Source organism: Oncorhynchus keta, chromosome 2, assembly GCF_023373465.1.
Source record: "Oncorhynchus keta strain PuntledgeMale-10-30-2019 chromosome 2, Oket_V2, whole genome shotgun sequence".
NCBI classification, from domain to species: Eukaryota; Metazoa; Chordata; class Actinopteri; order Salmoniformes; family Salmonidae; genus Oncorhynchus; species Oncorhynchus keta.
Genome location: NC_068422.1, coordinates 17,116,803 through 17,141,395, shown reverse-complemented (window position 1 = coordinate 17,141,395; position 24,593 = coordinate 17,116,803). Strand labels below are relative to the sequence as shown.

The 24,593-nt window shown below is 39.1% G+C and overlaps 1 protein-coding gene across 1 annotated transcript in view; it reads right to left on the bottom strand.

Annotated features, from left to right (window-relative positions):
- The window catches only part of LOC127913265 (ADP-ribose glycohydrolase MACROD2-like), a 496,709-nt gene that overhangs the window by 46,182 nt on the left and 425,934 nt on the right, over positions 1-24,593 (bottom strand). The window contains exon 10 of the mRNA XM_052485172.1: positions 24,080-24,145. Coding sequence (XP_052341132.1) covers positions 24,080-24,145 — 66 coding nt within the window. The remainder of the gene's footprint in view (positions 1-24,079; positions 24,146-24,593) is intronic.

The window sequence follows — 24,593 nt, the reverse complement described above, 5'->3', positions numbered from 1 at the left end:
GGTTTCACTATTCTATCATTGATGGAGGGAGGTTTCACTATTCTATCATTGATGGAGGAAGGGAGGTTTCACTATTCTATCATTGACAGAGGGAGGGAGGTTTCACTATTCTATCATTGATGGAGGGAGGGAGGTTTCACTATTCTATCATTGATGGAGGGAGGGAGGTTTCACTATTCTAACATTGATGAAGGGAGGGAGGTTTCACTATTCTATCATTGACAGAGGGAGGGAGGTTTCACTATTCTAACATTGATGAAGGGAGGTTTCACTATTCTAACATTGATGGAGGGAGGGATGTTTCACTATACTATCATTGATGGAGGGAGGGAGGTTTCACTATTCTAACATTGATGGAGGGAGGGAGGTTTCACTATTCTATCATTGACAGAGGGAGGGAGGTTTCACTATTCTATCATTGACAGAGGGAGGGAGGTTTCACTATTCTAACATTGATGGAGGGAGGGAGGTTTCACTATTCTATCATTGATGGAGGGAGGGAGTTTCACTATGCTATCATTGATGGAGGGAGAGAGGTTTCACTATTCTATCATTGATGGAGGGAGGGAGGTTTCACTATTCTATCATTGACAGAGGGAGGGAGGTTTCACTATTCTATCATTGACAGAGGGAGGGAGGTTTCACTATTCTATCATTGATGGAGGGAGGGAGGTTTCACTATTCTATCATTGATGGAGGGAGGGATGTTTCACTATTCTATCATTGATGGAGGGAGGGAGGTTTCACTATTCTATCATTGACAGAGGGAGGGAGGTTTCACTGTTCTAACATTGATGGAGGGCGGGAGGTTTCACTATTCTAACATTGATGGAGGGAGGGAGGTTTCACTATTCTATCATTTACAGAGGGAGGGAGGTTTCACTATTCTATCATTGACAGAGGGAGGGAGGTTTCACTATTCTAACATTGATGGAGGGAGGGAGGTTTCACTATTCTAACATTGATGGAGGGAGGGAGGTTTCACTATTCTATCATTGATGGAGGGAGAATTTCACTATTCTATCATTGATGGAGGGAGGGAGGTTTCACTATTCTATCATTGATGGAGGGAGGTTTCACTATTCTATCGTTGATGGAGGGAGGTTTCACTATTCTATCATTGATGGAGGGAGGGAGGTTTCACAATTCTATCATTGATGGAGGGAGTTTTCACTATTCTGTCATTGATGGAGGGAGAGAGGTGTCACTATTCTATCATTGATGGAGGGAGGGAGGTGTCACTATTCTATCATTGATGGAGGGAGGTTTCACTATACTATCATTGATGGAGGGAGGGAGGTGTCACTATTCTATCATTGATGGAGGGAGGTTTCACTATACTATCATTGATGGAGGGAGGGAGGTTTCACTATTCTATCATTGATGGAGGGAGGGAGGTTTCACTATTCTATCATTGATGGAGGGAGGGATTTTCACTATTCTATCATTGACAGAGGGAGGGAGGTTTCACTATTCTATCATTGACAGAGGGAGGGAGTTTCACTATTCTATCATTGACAGAGGGAGGGAGGTTTCACTATTCTAACAATCATGGAGGGAGGGAGGTTTCACTATTCTATCATTGACAGAGGGAGGGAGATTTCACTATTCCATCATTGACAGAGGGAGGGAGGTTTCACTATTCTAACATTGATGGAGGGAGGGAGGTTTCACTATTCTATCATTGACAGAGGGAGGGATGTTTCACTATTCTATCATTGACAGAGGGAGGGAGGTTTCACTATTCTATCATTGATGGAGGGAGGAAGGTTTCACTATTCTATCATTGATGGAGGGAGGGAGGTTTCACTATTCTATCATTGATGGAGGGAGGGAGGTGTCACTATTCTATCATTGATGGAGGGAGGTTTCACTATACTATCATTGATGGAGGGAGGGAGGTTTCACTATTCTATCATTGATGGAGGGAGGGAGGTGTCACTATTCTATCATTGATGGAGGGAGGTTTCACTATACTATCATTGATGGAGGGAGGGAGGTTTCACTATTCTATCATTGATGGAGGGAGGGAGGTTTCACTATTCTATCATTGATGGAGGGAGGGAGGTTTCACTATTCTATCATTGACAGAGGGAGGGAGGTTTCACTATTCTATCATTGACAGAGGGAGGGAGATTTCACTATTCTATCATTGACAGAGGGAGGTTTCACTATTCTAACAATCATGGAGGGAGGGAGGTTTCACTATTCTATCATTGACAGAGGGAGGGAGATTTCACTATTCCATCATTGACAGAGGGAGGGAGGTTTCACTATTCTAACATTGATGGAGGGAGGGAGGTTTCACTATTCTATCATTGACGGAGGGAGAAAGGTTTCACTATTCTAACATTGACGGAGGGAGGGAGGTTTCACTATTCTATCATTGACAGAGGGAGGGAGGTTTCGCTATTCTATCATTGATGGAGGGAGGAAGGTTTCACTATTCTATCATTGATGGAGGGAGGGAGGTTTCACTATTCTATCATTGACAGAGGGAGGGAGGTTTCACTATTCTATCATTGATGGAGGGAGGTTTCACTATTCTATCATTGACAGAGGGAGGGAGGTTTCACTATTCTATCATTGACAGAGGGAGGGAGGTTTCACTATTCTATCATTGATGGAGGGAGGTTTCACTATTCTATCATTGACAGAGGGAGGGAGGTTTCACTATTCTATCATTGACAGAGGGAGGGAGGTTTCACTATTCTAACAATGATTGATGGAGGGAGGTTTCACTATTCTATCATTGACAGAGGGAGGGAGGTTTCACTATTCCATCATTGACAGAGGGAGGGAGGTTTCACTATTCTAACATTGACGGAGGGAGGGAGGTTTCACTATTCTATCATTGACAGAGGGAGGAAGATTTCACTATTCTAACATTGATGGAGGGAGGGAGGTTTCACTATTCTATCATTGACAGAGGGAGGGAGGTTTCACTATTCTATCATTGATGGAGGGAGGGAGGTTTCACTATTCTATCATTGACAGAGGGAGGGAGATTTCACTATTCTATCATTGATGGAGGGAGGGAAGTTTCACTATTCTATCATTGATGGAGGGAGGGAGGTTTCACTATTCTATCATTGATGGAGGGAGGTTTCACTATTCTATCATTGATGGAGGGAGGGAGGTTTCACTATTCTATCATTGATGGAGGGAGGGAGGTTTCACTATTCTAACATTGATGGAGGGAGGTTTCACTATACTATCATTGACAGAGGGAGGGAGGTTTCACTATTCTATCATTGACAGAGGGAGGGAGGTTTCACTATTCTATCATTGACAGAGGGAGGGAGAATTTCACTATTCTATCATTGATGGAGGGAGGGAGGTTTCACTATTCTATCATTGACAGAGGGAGGGAGATTTCACTATTCTATCATTGATGGAGGGAGGGAAGTTTCACTATTCTATCATTGACAGAGGGAGGGAGGTTTCACTATTCTATCATTGACAGAGGGAGGGAGGTTTCACTATTCTATCATTGATGGAGGGAGGGAGGTTTCACTATTCTATCATTGACAGAGGGAGGGAGATTTCACTATTCTATCATTGATGGAGGGAGGGAAGTTTCACTATTCTATCATTGATGGAGGGAGGGAGGTTTCACTATTCTATCATTGATGGAGGGAGGTTTCACTATTCTATCATTGATGGAGGGAGGGAGGTTTCACTATTCTATCATTGATGGAGGGAGGGAGGTTTCACTATTCTAACATTGATGGAGGGAGGTTTCACTATACTATCATTGATGGAGGGAGGGAGGTTTCACTATTCTAACATTGATGGAGGGAGGGTTTCACTATTCTATCATTGACAGAGGGAGGGAGGTTTCACTATTCTATCATTGACAGAGGGAGGGAGATTTCACTATTCTAACATTGATGGAGGGAGGGAGGTTTCCCTATTCTATCATTGATGGAGGGAGGGAGGTTTCACTATTCTATCATTGATGGAGGGAGAGAGGTTTCACTATTCTATCATTGATGGAGGGAGGGAGGTTTCACTATTCTATCATTGACAGAGGGAGGGAGGTTTCACTATTCTATCATTGACAGAGGGAGGGAGGTTTCACTATTCTATCATTGACAGAGGGAGGGAGGTTTCACTATTCTATCATTGACAGAGGGAGGGGGGTTTCACTATTCTATCATTGATGGAGGGAGGGAGATTTCACTATTCTATCATTGATGGAGGGAGGGAGGTTTCACTATTCTATCATTGATGGAGGGAGGGAGGTTTCACTATTCTATCATTGACAGAGGGAGGGAGGTTTCACTGTTCTAACATTGATGGAGGGAGGGAGGTTTCACTATTCTAACATTGATGGAGGGAGGGAGGTTTCACTATTCTATCATTTACAGAGGGAGGGAGGTTTCACTATTCTATCATTGACAGAGGGAGGGAGGTTTCACTATTATATCATTGACAGAGGGAGGGAGGTTTCACTATTCTATCATTGACAGAGGGAGGGAGGTTTCACTATTCTAACATTGATGGAGGGAGGGAGGTTTCACTATTCTATCATTGACGGAGGGAGGGAGGTTTCACTATTCTAACATTGATGGAGGGAGGGAGGTTTCACTATTCTATCATTGACAGAGGGAGGGAGGTTTCACTATTCTATCATTGACAGAGGGAGGGAGGTTTCACTATTCTAACATTGATGGAGGGAGGGAGTTTTCACTATTCTATCATTTACAGAGGGAGGGAGGTTTCACTATTCTATCATTGACAGAGGGAGGGAGGTTTCACTATTCTAACATTGATGGAGGGAGGGAGGTTTCACTATTCTATCATTGACAGAGGGAGGGAGGTTTCACTATTCTATCATTGACAGAGGGAGGGAGGTTTCACTATTCTAACATTGATGGAGGGAGGGAGGTTTCACTATTCTAACATCGATGGAGGGAGGGAGGTTTCACTATTCTATCATTGATGGAGGGAGGTTTCACTATTCTATCATTGACAGAGGGAGGGAGGTTTCACTATTCTATCATTGATGGAGGGAGGTTTCACTATTCTATCATTGATGGAGGGAGGGAGATTTCACTATTCTATCATTGATGGAGGGAGGTTTCACTATTCTATCATTGATGGAGGGAGGTTTCACTATTCTATCATTGATGGAGGGAGGTTTCACTATTCTATCATTGATGGAGGGAGGGAGGTTTCACTATTCTATCATTGATGGAGGGAGGGAGGTTTCACTATTCTAACATTGATGGAGGGAGGTTTCACTATACTATCATTGACAGAGGGAGGGAGGTTTCACTATTCTATCATTGACAGAGGGAGGGAGGTTTCACTATTCTATCATTGACAGAGGGAGGGAGGTTTCGCTATTCTATCATTGATGGAGGGAGGAAGGTTTCACTATTCTATCATTGATGGAGGGAGGGAGGTTTCACTATTCTATCATTGACAGAGGGAGGGAGGTTTCACTATTCTATCATTGATGGAGGGAGGTTTCACTATTCTATCATTGACAGAGGGAGGGAGGTTTCACTATTCTATCATTGACAGAGGGAGGGAGGTTTCACTATTCTATCATTGATGGAGGGAGGTTTCACTATTCTATCATTGACAGAGGGAGGGAGGTTTCACTATTCTATCATTGACAGAGGGAGGGAGGTTTCACTATTCTAACAATGATGGATTGAGGGAGGTTTCACTATTCTATCATTGACAGAGGGAGGGAGGTTTCACTATTCCATCATTGACAGAGGGAGGGAGGTTTCACTATTCTAACATTGACGGAGGGAGGGAGGTTTCACTATTCTATCATTGACAGAGGGAGGAAGATTTCACTATTCTAACATTGATGGAGGGAGGGAGGTTTCACTATTCTATCATTGACAGAGGGAGGGAGGTTTCACTATTCTATCATTGATGGAGGGAGGGAGGTTTCACTATTCTATCATTGACAGAGGGAGGGAGATTTCACTATTCTATCATTGATGGAGGGAGGTTTCACTATTCTATCATTGATGGAGGGAGGGAGGTTTCACTATTCTATCATTGATGGAGGGAGGTTTCACTATTCTATCATTGATGGAGGGAGGGAGGTTTCACTATTCTATCATTGATGGAGGGAGGGAGGTTTCACTATTCTAACATTGATGGAGGGAGGTTTCACTATACTATCATTGACAGAGGGAGGGAGGTTTCACTATTCTATCATTGACAGAGGGAGGGAGGTTTCACTATTCTATCATTGACAGAGGGAGGGAGGTTTCACTATTCTATCATTGATGGAGGGAGGGAGGTTTCACTATTCTATCATTGACAGAGGGAGGGAGATTTCACTATTCTATCATTGATGGAGGGAGGGAAGTTTCACTATTCTATCATTGACAGAGGGAGGGAGGTTTCACTATTCTATCATTGACAGAGGGAGGGAGGTTTCACTATTCTATCATTGATGGAGGGAGGGAGGTTTCACTATTCTATCATTGACAGAGGGAGGGAGATTTCACTATTCTATCATTGATGGAGGGAGGGAAGTTTCACTATTCTATCATTGATGGAGGGAGGGAGGTTTCACTATTCTATCATTGATGGAGGGAGGTTTCACTATTCTATCATTGATGGAGGGAGGAGGTTTCACTATTCTATCATTGATGGAGGGAGGGAGGTTTCACTATTCTAACATTGATGGAGGGAGGTTTCACTATACTATCATTGATGGAGGGAGGGAGGTTTCACTATTCTAACATTGATGGAGGGAGGGAGGTTTCACTATTCTATCATTGACAGAGGGAGGGAGGTTTCACTATTCTATCATTGACAGAGGGAGGGAGATTTCACTATTCTAACATTGATGGAGGGAGGGAGGTTTCCCTATTCTATCATTGATGGAGGGAGGGAGGTTTCACTATTCTATCATTGATGGAGGGAGAGAGGTTTCACTATTCTATCATTGATGGAGGGAGGGAGGTTTCACTATTCTATCATTGACAGAGGGAGGGAGGTTTCACTATTCTATCATTGACAGAGGAGGGAGGTTTCACTATTCTATCATTGACAGAGGGAGGGAGGTTTCACTATTCTATCATTGACAGAGGGAGGGGGGTTTCACTATTCTATCATTGATGGAGGGAGGGAGATTTCACTATTCTATCATTGATGGAGGGAGGGAGGTTTCACTATTCTATCATTGATGGAGGGAGGGAGGTTTCACTATTCTATCATTGACAGAGGGAGGGAGGTTTCACTGTTCTAACATTGATGGAGGGAGGGAGGTTTCACTATTCTAACATTGATGGAGGGAGGGAGGTTTCACTATTCTATCATTTACAGAGGGAGGGAGGTTTCACTATTCTATCATTGACAGAGGGAGGGAGGTTTCACTATTATATCATTGACAGAGGGAGGGAGGTTTCACTATTCTATCATTGACAGAGGGAGGGAGGTTTCACTATTCTAACATTGATGGAGGGAGGGAGGTTTCACTATTCTATCATTGACGGAGGGAGGGAGGTTTCACTATTCTAACATTGATGGAGGGAGGGAGGTTTCACTATTCTATCATTGACAGAGGGAGGGAGGTTTCACTATTCTATCATTGACAGAGGGAGGGAGGTTTCACTATTCTAACATTGATGGAGGGAGGGAGTTTTCACTATTCTATCATTTACAGAGGGAGGGAGGTTTCACTATTCTATCATTGACAGAGGGAGGGAGGTTTCACTATTCTAACATTGATGGAGGGAGGGAGGTTTCACTATTCTATCATTGACAGAGGGAGGGAGGTTTCACTATTCTATCATTGACAGAGGGAGGGAGGTTTCACTATTCTAACATTGATGGAGGGAGGGAGGTTTCACTATTCTAACATCGATGGAGGGAGGGAGGTTTCACTATTCTATCATTGATGGAGGGAGGTTTCACTATTCTATCATTGACAGAGGGAGGGAGGTTTCACTATTCTATCATTGATGGAGGGAGGTTTCACTATTCTATCATTGATGGAGGGAGGGAGATTTCACTATTCTATCATTGATGGAGGGAGGTTTCACTATTCTATCATTGATGGAGGGAGGTTTCACTATTCTATCATTGATGGAGGGAGGTTTCACTATTCTATCATTGATGGAGGGAGGGAGGTTTCACTATTCTATCATTGATGGAGGGAGGGAGGTTTCACTATTCTAACATTGATGGAGGGAGGTTTCACTATACTATCATTGACAGAGGGAGGGAGGTTTCACTATTCTATCATTGACAGAGGGAGGGAGGTTTCACTATTCTATCATTGACAGAGGGAGGGAGGTTTCGCTATTCTATCATTGATGGAGGGAGGAAGGTTTCACTATTCTATCATTGATGGAGGGAGGGAGGTTTCACTATTCTATCATTGACAGAGGGAGGGAGGTTTCACTATTCTATCATTGATGGAGGGAGGTTTCACTATTCTATCATTGACAGAGGGAGGGAGGTTTCACTATTCTATCATTGACAGAGGGAGGGAGGTTTCACTATTCTATCATTGATGGAGGGAGGTTTCACTATTCTATCATTGACAGAGGGAGGGAGGTTTCACTATTCTATCATTGACAGAGGGAGGGAGGTTTCACTATTCTAACAATGATGGATTGAGGGGAGGTTTCACTATTCTATCATTGACAGAGGGAGGGAGGTTTCACTATTCCATCATTGACAGAGGGAGGGAGGTTTCACTATTCTAACATTGACGGAGGGAGGGAGGTTTCACTATTCTATCATTGACAGAGGGAGGAAGATTTCACTATTCTAACATTGATGGAGGGAGGGAGGTTTCACTATTCTATCATTGACAGAGGGAGGGAGGTTTCACTATTCTATCATTGATGGAGGGAGGGAGGTTTCACTATTCTATCATTGACAGAGGGAGGGAGATTTCACTATTCTATCATTGATGGAGGGAGGGAAGTTTCACTATTCTATCATTGATGGAGGGAGGGAGGTTTCACTATTCTATCATTGATGGAGGGAGGTTTCACTATTCTATCATTGATGGAGGGAGGGAGGTTTCACTATTCTATCATTGATGGAGGGAGGGAGGTTTCACTATTCTAACATTGATGGAGGGAGGTTTCACTATACTATCATTGACAGAGGGAGGGAGGTTTCACTATTCTATCATTGACAGAGGGAGGGAGGTTTCACTATTCTATCATTGACAGAGGGAGGGAGGTTTCACTATTCTATCATTGATGGAGGGAGGGAGGTTTCACTATTCTATCATTGACAGAGGGAGGGAGATTTCACTATTCTATCATTGATGGAGGGAGGGAAGTTTCACTATTCTATCATTGACAGAGGGAGGGAGGTTTCACTATTCTATCATTGACAGAGGGAGGGAGGTTTCACTATTCTATCATTGATGGAGGGAGGGAGGTTTCACTATTCTATCATTGACAGAGGGAGGGAGATTTCACTATTCTATCATTGATGGAGGGAGGGAAGTTTCACTATTCTATCATTGATGGAGGGAGGGAGGTTTCACTATTCTATCATTGATGGAGGGAGGTTTCACTATTCTATCATTGATGGAGGGAGGGAGGTTTCACTATTCTATCATTGATGGAGGGAGGGAGGTTTCACTATTCTAACATTGATGGAGGGAGGTTTCACTATACTATCATTGATGGAGGGAGGGAGGTTTCACTATTCTAACATTGATGGAGGGAGGGAGGTTTCACTATTCTATCATTGACAGAGGGAGGGAGGTTTCACTATTCTATCATTGACAGAGGGAGGGAGATTTCACTATTCTAACATTGATGGAGGGAGGGAGGTTTCACTATTCTATCATTGATGGAGGGAGGGAGGTTTCACTATTCTATCATTGATGGAGGGAGAGAGGTTTCACTATTCTATCATTGATGGAGGGAGGGAGGTTTCACTATTCTATCATTGACAGAGGGAGGGAGGTTTCACTATTCTATCATTGACAGAGGGAGGGAGGTTTCACTATTCTATCATTGACAGAGGGAGGGAGGTTTCACTATTCTATCATTGACAGAGGGAGGGGGGTTTCACTATTCTATCATTGATGGAGGGAGGGAGATTTCACTATTCTATCATTGATGGAGGGAGGGAGGTTTCACTATTCTATCATTGATGGAGGGAGGGAGGTTTCACTATTCTATCATTGACAGAGGGAGGGAGGTTTCACTGTTCTAACATTGATGGAGGGAGGGAGGTTTCACTATTCTAACATTGATGGAGGGAGGGAGGTTTCACTATTCTATCATTTACAGAGGGAGGGAGGTTTCACTATTCTATCATTGACAGAGGGAGGGAGGTTTCACTATTATATCATTGACAGAGGGAGGGAGGTTTCACTATTCTATCATTGACAGAGGGAGGGAGGTTTCACTATTCTAACATTGATGGAGGGAGGGAGGTTTCACTATTCTATCATTGACGGAGGGAGGGAGGTTTCACTATTCTAACATTGATGGAGGGAGGGAGGTTTCACTATTCTATCATTGACAGAGGGAGGGAGGTTTCACTATTCTATCATTGACAGAGGGAGGGAGGTTTCACTATTCTAACATTGATGGAGGGAGGGAGTTTTCACTATTCTATCATTTACAGAGGGAGGGAGGTTTCACTATTCTAACATTGATGGAGGGAGGGAGGTTTCACTATTCTATCATTGACAGAGGGAGGGAGGTTTCACTATTCTATCATTGACAGAGGGAGGGAGGTTTCACTATTCTAACATTGATGGAGGGAGGGAGGTTTCACTATTCTAACATCGATGGAGGGAGGGAGGTTTCACTATTCTATCATTGATGGAGGGAGGTTTCACTATTCTATCATTGACAGAGGGAGGGAGGTTTCACTATTCTATCATTGATGGAGGGAGGTTTCACTATTCTATCATTGATGGAGGGAGGGAGATTTCACTATTCTATCATTGATGGAGGGAGGTTTCACTATTCTATCATTGATGGAGGGAGGTTTCACTATTCTATCATTGATGGAGGGAGGTTTCACTATTCTATCATTGATGGAGGGAGGGAGGTTTCACTATTCTATCATTGATGGAGGGAGGGAGGTTTCACTATTCTAACATTGATGGAGGGAGGTTTCACTATACTATCATTGACAGAGGGAGGGAGGTTTCACTATTCTATCATTGACAGAGGGAGGGAGGTTTCACTATTCTATCATTGACAGAGGGAGGGAGGTTTCACTATTCTATCATTGATGGAGGGAGGGAGGTTTCACTATTCTATCATTGACAGAGGGAGGGAGATTTCACTATTCTATCATTGATGGAGGGAGGGAAGTTTCACTATTCTATCATTGACAGAGGGAGGGAGGTTTCACTATTCTATCATTGACAGAGGGAGGGAGGTTTCACTATTCTATCATTGATGGAGGGAGGAGGTTTCACTATTCTATCATTGACAGAGGGAGGGAGATTTCACTATTCTATCATTGATGGAGGGAGGGAAGTTTCACTATTCTATCATTGATGGAGGGAGGGAGGTTTCACTATTCTATCATTGATGGAGGGAGGTTTCACTATTCTATCATTGATGGAGGGAGGGAGGTTTCACTATTCTATCATTGACGGAGGAAGGGAGGTTTCACTATTCTAACATTGATGGAGGGAGGTTTCACTATACTATCATTGACGGAGGGAGGGAGGTTTCACTATTCTAACATTGATGGAGGGAGGGAGGTTTCACTATTCTATCATTGACAGAGGGAGGGAGGTTTCACTATTCTATCATTGACAGAGGGAGGGAGATTTCACTATTCTAACATTGATGGAGGGAGGGAGGTTTCCCTATTCTATCATTGATGGAGGGAGGGAGGTTTCACTATTCTATCATTGATGGAGGGAGAGAGGTTTCACTATTCTATCATTGATGGAGGGAGGGAGGTTTCACTATTCTATCATTGACAGAGGGAGGGAGGTTTCACTATTCTATCATTGACAGAGGGAGGAGGTTTCACTATTCTATCATTGACAGAGGGAGGGAGGTTTCACTATTCTATCATTGACAGAGGGAGGGGTTTCACTATTCTATCATTGATGGAGGGAGGGAGATTTCACTATTCTATCATTGATGGAGGGAGGGAGGTTTCACTATTCTATCATTGATGGAGGGAGGGAGGTTTCACTATTCTATCATTGACAGAGGGAGGGAGGTTTCACTGTTCTAACATTGATGGAGGGAGGGAGGTTTCACTATTCTAACATTGATGGAGGGAGGGAGGTTTCACTATTCTATCATTTACAGAGGGAGGGAGGTTTCACTATTCTATCATTGACAGAGGGAGGGAGGTTTCACTATTATATCATTGACAGAGGGAGGGAGGTTTCACTATTCTATCATTGACAGAGGGAGGGAGGTTTCACTATTCTAACATTGATGGAGGGAGGGAGGTTTCACTATTCTATCATTGACGGAGGGAGGGAGGTTTCACTATTCTAACATTGATGGAGGGAGGGAGGTTTCACTATTCTATCATTGACAGAGGGAGGGAGGTTTCACTATTCTATCATTGACAGAGGGAGGGAGGTTTCACTATTCTAACATTGATGGAGGGAGGGAGTTTTCACTATTCTATAATTTACAGAGGGAGGGAGGTTTCACTATTCTATCATTGACAGAGGGAGGGAGGTTTCACTATTCTAACATTGATGGAGGGAGGGAGGTTTCACTATTCTATCATTGACAGAGGGAGGGAGGTTTCACTATTCTATCATTGACAGAGGGAGGGAGGTTTCACTATTCTAACATTGATGGAGGGAGGGAGGTTTCACTATTCTAACATCGATGGAGGGAGGGAGGTTTCACTATTCTATCATTGATGGAGGGAGGTTTCACTATTCTATCATTGACAGAGGGAGGGAGGTTTCACTATTCTATCATTGATGGAGGGAGGTTTCACTATTCTATCATTGATGGAGGGAGGGAGATTTCACTATTCTATCATTGATGGAGGGAGGTTTCGCTATTCTATCATTGATGGAGGGAGGTTTCACTATTCTATCATTGATGGAGGGAGGTTTCACTATTCTATCATTGATGGAGGGAGGTTTCACTATTCTATCATTGATGGAGGGAGGGAGATTTCACTATTCTATCATTGATGGAGGGAGGGAGGTTTTACTATTCTAACATTGATGAAGGGAGGTTTCACTATTCTATCATTGATGGAGGGAGGTTTCACTATTCTATCATTGATGGAGGGAGGTTTCACTATTCTATCATTGATGGAGGGAGATTTCACTATTCTATCATTGATGGAGGGAGGGAGGTTTTACTATTCTAACATTGATGAAGGGAGGTTTCACTATTCTATCATTGATGGAGGGAGGGAGGTTTTACTAATCTAACATTGATGAAGGGAGGTTTCACTATTCTATCATTGATTGAGGGAGGGAGGTATCACTATTCTATCATTGATGGAGGGAGGGAGATTTCACTATTCTATCATTGATGGAGGGAGGGAGATTTCACTATTCTATCATTGATGGAGGAAGGGAGATTTCACTATTCTATCATTGATGGAGGGAGGGAGGTTTCACTATTCTATCATTGATGGAGGGAGGGAGATTTCACAATTCTATCATTGATGGAGGGAGAGAGATTTCACTATTCTATCATTGATGGAGGAAGGGAGATTTCACTATTCTATCATTGATGGAGGGAGGGAGGTTTCACTATTCTATCATTGATGGAGGGAGGGAGATTTCACAATTCTATCATTGATGGAGGGAGAGAGATTTCACTATTCTATCATTGATGGAGGGAGAGAGGTTTCACTATTCTATCATTGATGGAGGGAGGGAGGTTTCACTATTCTATCATTGACAGAGGGAGGGAGGTTTCACTATTCTATCATTTATGGAGGGAAGGAGAATTCACTAAACTATCATTGATTGAGGGAGGGAGGGAGATTTCACTATTCTATCATTGATGGAGTGAGGGAGGTTTCACTATTCTATCATTGATGGAGGGAGGTTTCACTATTCTATCATTGATTGAGGGAGGGAGGTTTCACTATTCTATCATTGGTGGAGGGAGGGAAGAAGGATGGAAGGAAAGGTGGGAGGGAGGGAAAGGTGGAGGGAGGAAATAAGGAAGGATGGGAGGGATGGATGGATGGAAGGAGTAAAGGAGGATGAAGGAAGAGAGGGAGGGAGGGAAAGATGGAGCGAAAGAGAGGGAGGAGGGAAAGATGGAGGGAGGAAGGAAGGAAGGAAGGAAGGAAGGAAGGAAGGATGGCGGGAGGGAGGGAGGGAGGGTGGGTGGGAAAGATGGAGGAGGAAGGAAGGGAAAGATGGAGGGAGAGATGGAGGGAGGTACATGAGAAGAAATGTGTGGTGGTTTTTGAAGCACCATATGGCACTTGCTCATACAGCTGGGCTTTCTGCTTTGAGCCTCTGAGACGGTGAGCTGAGAACGACTGTGACTCTGCCACCGTGTGTGTGTGTGTGTGTGTGTGTGTGTGTGTGTGTGTGTGTGTGTGTGTGTGTGTGCGTGCGTGCGTGCGTGCGTGCGTGCGTGCGTGCGTGTGTGTGTGTGTGAGCTGCGAACGTCTGTGACACTGCCTCCATGCTAAATAAAGAACCCAACACCATCAATACTTAACGCATCACGCCCACCGAGGAATAGAAGAAAGATTTTGAAACTTGGAACTTGTGAGTTCAACGCAACACTCCAAGTAAACATCTAAATAATTGAACAAACAAACAATTGAATAGGTAATGACCAATCATTCCAGGGTGTATTGGAGGAAGTTACTCATATTTCTGAAATTTCTCATTTGAAATTAATAGTAAGAGCAGAAAGAGAGAGAAAGATAGAGAAAGACATATATAAGAGAGATATTAAGAGAGAGAAAGACTGAGCTTGTGTAATGGTGCCTTCGTCTCCTATGCTGAGATGGTTGTGATTGCCTGCTGTGCTGGTCTGTCTCTCACCCTCTGCCTCTCGTCTTCTCTTTCACCCCTGTCTCCCCTACGGGGTCAGTTCTATTATAGGCTGAACCTTCTCCTACCTCCCCCTGCCTCTCTGTAGCCTGGCCTTAGTATGCCATTACAGACGGTCACCTGACTCACCCTCCCCTCTCTGCCTCCCCCCACTCTCCTCCCCATGCCTCCCGCCTCCCCATACCACATGGCTCAGGTAGAAAGCAAAGCAGTCCTACTACGGTATCCTGTATCTCCTGCCCCTCACAGACCGACAAGGACCTGTGCTCTCACTGCTCTCCAACTGTTCACCTACACTACAATCAGCCTCCAGCCCTGGTCTGTTCAGGTGGAAAGCAAAGCATTTCTCTAGAGTCTAAAAAGTATCATTTGTGCTCCTGTCCCTCAAAGACAGACAATGACCTGTTCTCTCACTGCTCTCCAACTGTTCACCTACACTACAATCAGCCTCCAGCAGTGGTCACATTGATTCTTCAGTAGAAGAAAAGTACTTGAGTAACAGGCTCCCAGTTGTCTCCTTTAGACATTCAGTCGACCATGCAAAGACGCCAAGGATACAGAGCCAAAACTAAAGGCAGAATCCTTTATTAGCTTCGGTAAAACTAGCATAGAATGACTGTGTAGAGCCAGTTATGATTTTGGCTGTGTATACTGCCGCACAGCAAACTTGAGTTTGGTAAATTGCTGAGCCAATCTAGTTAAATCCACTCGGTTCGGGTCAGTGTTTTCATTGTGTCTATGTCTGACTTTATTTAACACGTTTTTATTGAAAACACCCAAATGGCACCCTATTCCCTATTTAGTGCTTTACTTTCAAAAAAGAGCTCCAAGGGACCTGGTCAAAAATAGTGCACCGTAGAGGGAATATGGTGCCATTTGGAACTGTAGACAGTAGATATTGATGCCAACATTCTGTTTTCCTCTCTATGGTTTATTTATGAGTTGCTTTAGCCTAAGAGAGGCTCATTTTAATGTATGGGTGTTCCATACAGGGTTACTGAGGCGATCACTGCTGTGGATTTTACCAATACAATACCAGGAATCTAGCAAACATGTACTGGCCCACGAGCTCTGTGTTCTTGTCTTACTATGTTTCTGTTTTGATCGCCAAACTTTTCTCTTTCCAACGCAACGGAACCATATGAACGGAGAATGAAGGAACTGACACCATGTATTGCTGGAAGTAATGCAAACAGACAGGACAGATGGCTTACCATAGAAACGAGACGGATATAAACTATTGCAATAAACTACTGTAAACTACTGCATACACTACTGTACAACTGTATAACTACTGTACTACTATACTGTACTACTATAGGGTAACTACTATACTGTACTACTATACTGTACTACTATACTGTAACTACTATAGGGTAACTACTATACTGTACTACTATACTGTAAAAACTATACTGTATAACTATTGTTTCTACTATACTGTACTACTATACTGTAACTACTATAGGGTAACTACTATACTGTAACTACTATACTGTATAACTACTGTACTACTATACTGTACTACTATACTGTAACTACTATACCGTATAACTACTGTACTACTATACTGTACTACTATACTGTAACTACTATAGGGTAACTACTATACTGTACTACTATACTGTAAATACTATACCGTATAACTATTGTACTACTATACTGTACTACTATACTGTAACTACTATACCGTATAACTACTGTACTACTATACTGTACTACTATACTGTAACTACTATACTGTATAACTACTGTACTACTATACTGTACTACTATACTGTAACTACTATACCGTATAACTACTGTACTACTATACTGTACTACTATACTGTAACTACTATAGGGTAACTACTATACTGTACTACTATACTGTAAATACTATACCGTATAACTATTGTTCCTACTATACTGTACTACTATACTGTAACTACTATAGGGTAACTACTATACTGTACTACTATACTGTAACTACTATACTGTATAACTACTGTACTACTATACTGTACTACTATACTGTACTACTATACTGTAACTACTATAGGGTAACTACTATACTGTACTACTATACTGTAACTACTATACGGTATAACTACTGAACTACTATACTGTACTACTATACTGTAACTACTATAGGGTAACTACTATACTGTAACTACTATACTGTAACTACTATACTGTAACTACTATACTGTAACTACTATAGGGTAACTACTATACTGTACTACTATACTGTAACTACTATACTGTAACTACTATACTGTAACTACTATACTGTAACTACTATACTGTAACTACTATACTGTAACTACTATACTGTAACTACTATACTGTAACTACTATACTGTAACTACTATAGGGTAACTACTATACTGTACTACTATACTGTAACTACTATACTGTAACTACTATACTGTAACTACTATACTGTACTACTATACTGTAACTACTATACGGTATAACTACTGAACTACTATACTGTACTACTATACTGTAACTACTATAGGGTAACTACTATACTGTACTACTATACTGTAACTACTATACTGTAACTACTATACTGTAACTACTATACTGTAACTACTATACTGTAACTACTATAGGGTAACTACTATACTGTACTACTATACTGTAACTACTATACTGTAACTACTATACTGTACTACTATACTGTAACTACTATAGGGTAACTACTATACTGTACTACTATACTGTAACTACTATAGGGTAACTACTATACTGTACTACTATACTGTAACTACTATAGGGTAACTACTATACTGTACTACTATACGGTATAACTACTGAACTACTATACTGTACTACTATACTGTAACTACTATAGGGTAACTACTATACTGTACTACTATACGGTATAACTACTGAACTACTATACTGTACTACTATACTGTAACTACTATAGGGTAACTACTATACTGTATAACTATTGTTCCTACTATACTGTACTACTATACTGTACTACTATATTGTAACTACTATACTGTACTACTATACTGTAACTACTATACTGTACTACTATACTGTACTACTATACGGTAACTACTATACTGCATAACTATACTGTACTACTATACTGTAACTAATATACTGTATAACTTCTGTACTACTATACTGTATAACTACTGTACACCTATACTGTAACTACTATACTGTATAACTAATATAACTACTATACTGTATAACTACTGTACTACTATACTGTTACTACTATACTGTATAACTACTGTACAACTATACTGTAACTACTATACTATATAACTACTGTACAACTATACTGTAACTACTATACTGTATAACTACTGTACTACTATACTGTAACTACTATACTGTATAACTTCTGTACTACTATACTGTATAACTACTGTACAACTATACTATATAACTAATATAACTACTATACTGTAACTACTATACTGTATAACTACTGTACTACTATACTGTAACTACTATACTGTATAACTACTGTACAACTATACTGTAACTTCTATACTATATAACTACTGTACAACTATACTGTAATTACTATAGTGTATCACTACTGTACTGCTATACTGTAACTACTATACTGTATAACTACTGTACTACTATACTGTATAACTACTGTACAACTATACTGTAACTACTATACTATATAACTACTGTACAACTATACTGTAACTACTATACAGTATAACTACTGTACAACTACACTGTAACTACTATACTGTATAACTAAATATAACTACTATACTGTAACTTCTATGCTGTACAACTAATATAACTACTATACTGTATAACTACTGTACTACTATACTGTAACTACTATACTGTATAACTACTATTCTGTAACTACTAGACGGTATAACTACTGTAACTACTATACTGTAACTACTATTCTGTAACTACTATACTGTATAACTACTGTAACTACTATACTGTAACTACTATTCTGTAACTACTATACTGTATAACTAAAATTCTGTAACTGCTATACTGTATAACTACTGTAACTACTATACTGTAACTACTATTCTGTAACTACTATACTGTATAACTACTATTCTGTAACTACTATACTGTATAACTAATGTAACTGCTATACTGTAACTACTATACTGTAACTACTATACTGTATAACTACTGTAACTACTATTCTGTAACTACTATACTGTATAACTACTGTAACTACTATACTGTATAACTACTGTAACTACTATTCTGTAACTACTATACTGTATAACTACTGTAACTACTATACTGTATAACTACTATTCTGTAACTACTATACTGTATAACTACTGTAACTACTATACTGTAACTACTATTCTGTAACTACTATACTGTATAACTACTATTCTGTAACTACTATACTGTATAACTACTGTAACTACTATACTGTATAACTACTGTAACTACTATACTGTATAACTACTGTAACTACTATACTGTATAACTACTGTAACTACTATACTGTATAACTACTGTAACTACTATACTGTATAACTACTGTAACTACTATACTGTAACTACTATTCTGTAACTACTATACTGTATAACTACTATTCTGTAACTACTATACTGTATAACTACTGTAACTATTATACTGTATAACTACTGTAACTACTATACTGTATAACTACTGTAACTACTATACTGTATAACTACTGTAACTACTATACTGTACTACTATACTGTATAACTACTGTAACTACTATACTGTATAACTACTGTAACTACTATACTGTATAACTACTGTAACTACTATACTGTATAACTACTGTAACTACTATACTGTACTACTATACTATATAACTACTGTAACTACTATACTGTATAACTACTGTAACTACTATACTGTATAACTACTGTAACTACTATACTGTATAACTACTGTAACTACTATACTAACTATAACTATACTGTGTAACTACTATACTGTATAACTACTGTAACTACTATACTGTAACTACTACTATACTGTATAACTACTGTAACTACTATTCTGTATAACTACTGTAACTACTATACTGTATAACTACTGTAACTACTATACTGTATAACTACTGTAACTACTATACTGTATAACTACTGTAACTACTATACTGTATAACTACTGTAACTACTATACTGTATAACTACTGTAACTACTATACTGTACTACTATACTGTATAACTACTGTAACTACTATACTGTATAACTACTGTAACTACTATACTGTACTACTATACTGTATAACTACTGTAACTACTATACTGTACTACTATACTGTATAACTACTGTAACTACTATACTGTATAACTACTGTAACTACTATACTGTATAACTACTGTAACTACTATACTGTATAACTACTGTAACTACTATTCTGTATAACTACTGTAACTACTATACTGTATAACTACTGTAACTACTATACTGTATAACTACTGTAACTACTATACTGTATAACTACTGTAACTACTATACTGTATAACTACTGTAACTACTATACTGTATAACTACTGTAACTACTATACTGTACTACTATACTGTATAACTACTGTAACTACTATACTACTATACTGTATGTAACTACTGTAACTACTATACTGTACTACTATACTGTATAACTACTGTAACTACTATACTGTATAACTACTGTAACTACTATACTGTACTACTACTATACTGTATAACTACTGTAACTACTATACTGTACTACTATACTGTATAACTACTGTAACTACTATACTGTATAACTACTGTAACTACTATACTGTATAACTACTGTAACTACTATACTGTATAACTACTGTAACTACTATTCTGTATAACTACTGTAACTACTATACTGTATAACTATAACTACTGTAACTACTATACTGTATAATACTGTATAACTGTAACTACTATACTGTATAACTACTGTAACTACTATACTGTATAACTACTGTAACTACTATACTGTATAACTACTGTAACTACTATACTGTATAACTACTGTAACTACTATACTGTACTACTATACTGTATAACTACTGTAACTACTATACTGTATAACTACTGTAACTACTATACTGTACTACTATACTGTATAACTACTGTAACTACTATACTGTATAACTACTGTAACTACTATACTGTACTACTATACTGTATAACTACTGTAACTACTATACTGTACTACTATACTGTATAACTACTGTAACTACTATACTGTATAACTACTGTAACTACTATACTGTATAACTACTGTAACTACTATACTGTATAACTACTGTAACTACTATACTGTATAACTACTGTAACTACTATTCTGTATAACTACTGTAACTACTATACTGTATAACTACTGTAACTACTATACTGTATAACTACTGTAACTACTATACTGTATAACTACTGTAACTACTATACTGTATAACTACTGTAACTACTATACTGTATAACTACTGTAACTACTATACTGTATAACTACTGTAACTACTATACTGTATAACTACTGTAACTACTATACTGTACTACTATACTGTATAACTACTGTAACTACTATACTGTATAACTACTGTAACTACTATACTGTATAACTACTGTAACTACTATACTGTACTACTATACTGTATAACTACTGTAACTACTATACTGTATAACTACTGTAACTACTATACTGTACTACTATACTGTATAACTACTGTAACTACTATACTGTATAACTACTGTAACTACTATACTGTATAACTACTGTAACTACTATACTGTATAACTACTGTAACTACTATACTGTATAACTACTGTAACTACTATACTGTACTACTATACTGTATAACTACTGTAACTACTATACTGTATAACTACTGTAACTACTATACTGTATAACTACTGTAACTACTATACTGTACTACTATACTGTATAACTACTGTAACTACTATACTGTATAACTACTGTAACTACTATACTGTACTACTATACTGTAACTAACTACTACTGTAACTACTATACTGTATAACTACTGTAACTACTATACTGTATAACTACTGTAACTACTATACTGTATAACTACTGTAACTACTATACTGTATAACTACTGTAACTACTATACTGTATAACTACTGTAACTACTATTCTGTATAACTACTGTAACTACTATACTGTATAACTACTGTAACTACTATACTGTATAACTACTGTAACTACTATACTGTATAACTACTGTAACTACTATACTGTATAACTACTGTAACTACTATACTGTATAACTACTGTAACTACTATACTGTATAACTACTGTAACTACTATACTGTACTACTATACTGTATAACTACTGTAACTACTATACTGTATAACTACTGTAACTACTATACTGTATAACTACTGTAACTACTATACTGTACTACTATACTGTATAACTACTGTAACTACTATTCTGTATAACTACTGTAACTACTATACTGTAACTACTATACTGTATAACTACTGTAACTACTATTCTGTATAACTACTGTAACTACTATACTGTATAACTACTGTAACTACTATACTGTATAACTACTGTAACTACTATACTGTACTACTATACTGTATAACTACTGTAACTACTATACTGTATAACTACTGTAACTACTATACTGTATAACTACTGTAACTACTATACTGTACTACTATACTGTATAACTATTGTAACTACTATACTGTATAACTACTGTAACTACTATACTGTATAACTACTGTAACTACTATACTGTATAACTACTGTAACTACTATACTGTAATACTATACTGTATAACTACTGTAACTACTATACTATATAACTACTGTAACTACTATACTGTATAACTACTGTAACTACTATACTGTATAACTACTGTAACTACTATACTGTATAACTACTGTAACTACTATACTGTATAACTACTGTAACTACTATACTGTATAACTACTGTAACTACTATACTGTACTACTATACTGTATAACTACTGTAACTACTATACTGTATAACTACTGTAACTACTATACTGTATAACTACTGTAACTACTATACTGTATAACTACTGTAACTACTATACTGTATAACTACTGTAACTACTATACTGTATAACTACTGTAACTACTATACTGTATAACTACTGTAACTACTATACTGTATAACTACTGTAACTACTATACTGTAACTATAACACTGTATTTTCTTTATTTTTATTTTACCTTTATTTAACTAGGCAAGTCAGTTAAGAACAAATTCTTATTTTCAATGACGGCCTAGGAACAGTGGGTTAACTGCCTGTTCAGGGGCAGAACGACAGATTTGTACATTTACATCATTTACATTTAAGTCATTTAGCAGACGCTCTTATCCAGAGCGACTTACAAATTGGTGCATTCACCTTATGACATCCAGTGGAACAGCCACTTTACAATAGTGCATCTAAATCTTTTAGGGGGGGGGTGAGAAGGATTACTTATCCTATCCTAGGTATTCCTTGTCAGCTCGGGGGTTTGAACTTGCTCTAACCACTAGGCTACCCTGCCGTATAACTACTGTATAAACAACTGTTTACAGATGAAGCATATGGGCAGGACAGACCTAGTAGATATGAATCTGTGAGTCTGGCCAGTGACACTACACTCTGACATGTGTTTGAATAATGAGGTGCTCTAAGTACTGACGTTTGTATGATGACAAGAGGGAAATTGTATCCCGTCATTTACAGTAAGTGAACAGGAGCGTCTGTTAAATGGCATATATTATAATAAAAAACAAATGCTGAGTCCCACACTTTTCCCCTTCATATTGCACTACTTTTGACCAGAGCCTTATGGAACGAGGATGAAGTAGAGGAAGAGAGAATGGAGGAACCGGGAACTGGTTTGATATTACAAAGATACACTGACACAATCAACCAGCTAGAGAGATAGAGACTTCACCAGCCTACAGGGTTTGAGAGGACATATTCTGAAGGCAACACTACACTATGGCTTCCCTGTTCCTATAGAGTTTTTAATAAAAGTAGTCAGCTGTGCTGGAGGAAGAGAGAGTGAAAGAGGACAAGAGAATGGAGAAGAGTGAGTGAGAGAGAGAGAGAGAGAGAGAGAGAGAGAGAGAGAGAGAGAGAGAGAGAGAGAGAGAGAGAGATCTTACCAGTAGCATCCTTCTCCATTTCTGTATTTTCACTCTTCTCATCAGCTTTCTTTTCCTCTGCTTCTCCTGGACAAACACACATTTGATATCATTAAAACCTCTCATCTGAGAACACTGAACCATCGAGAGCTTGGGACTATAAGGTTCTATCTGCATTTTTGTCAAGATTGAGTTATTTATATAGCCTTGTTCTGTTCAATGTTCTCTACCTATATAGTACTATAAATACCCCAATTTATGTTGTTAAGTTCAAAAGAATACAAGATAAAAATTCTGGACATCATTCAAACCAATGAGGGTTCGGAATACTGCCATCTATCCACAGTTTTTGGTTTGGGCAGGTTTTAATAGCTACATTGGGAACAACATCCCCTATGCACTTCCCGATGAACTCAGTCATTGTTTTTCTCAGAGGCAAACCGGAACATATCCCATTCCACATGATCAAAACAATCTTGAAGCATGGATTCTGATTGGTCAGACAAAAGTTGAATAGACCTTGGCACAGGTACTT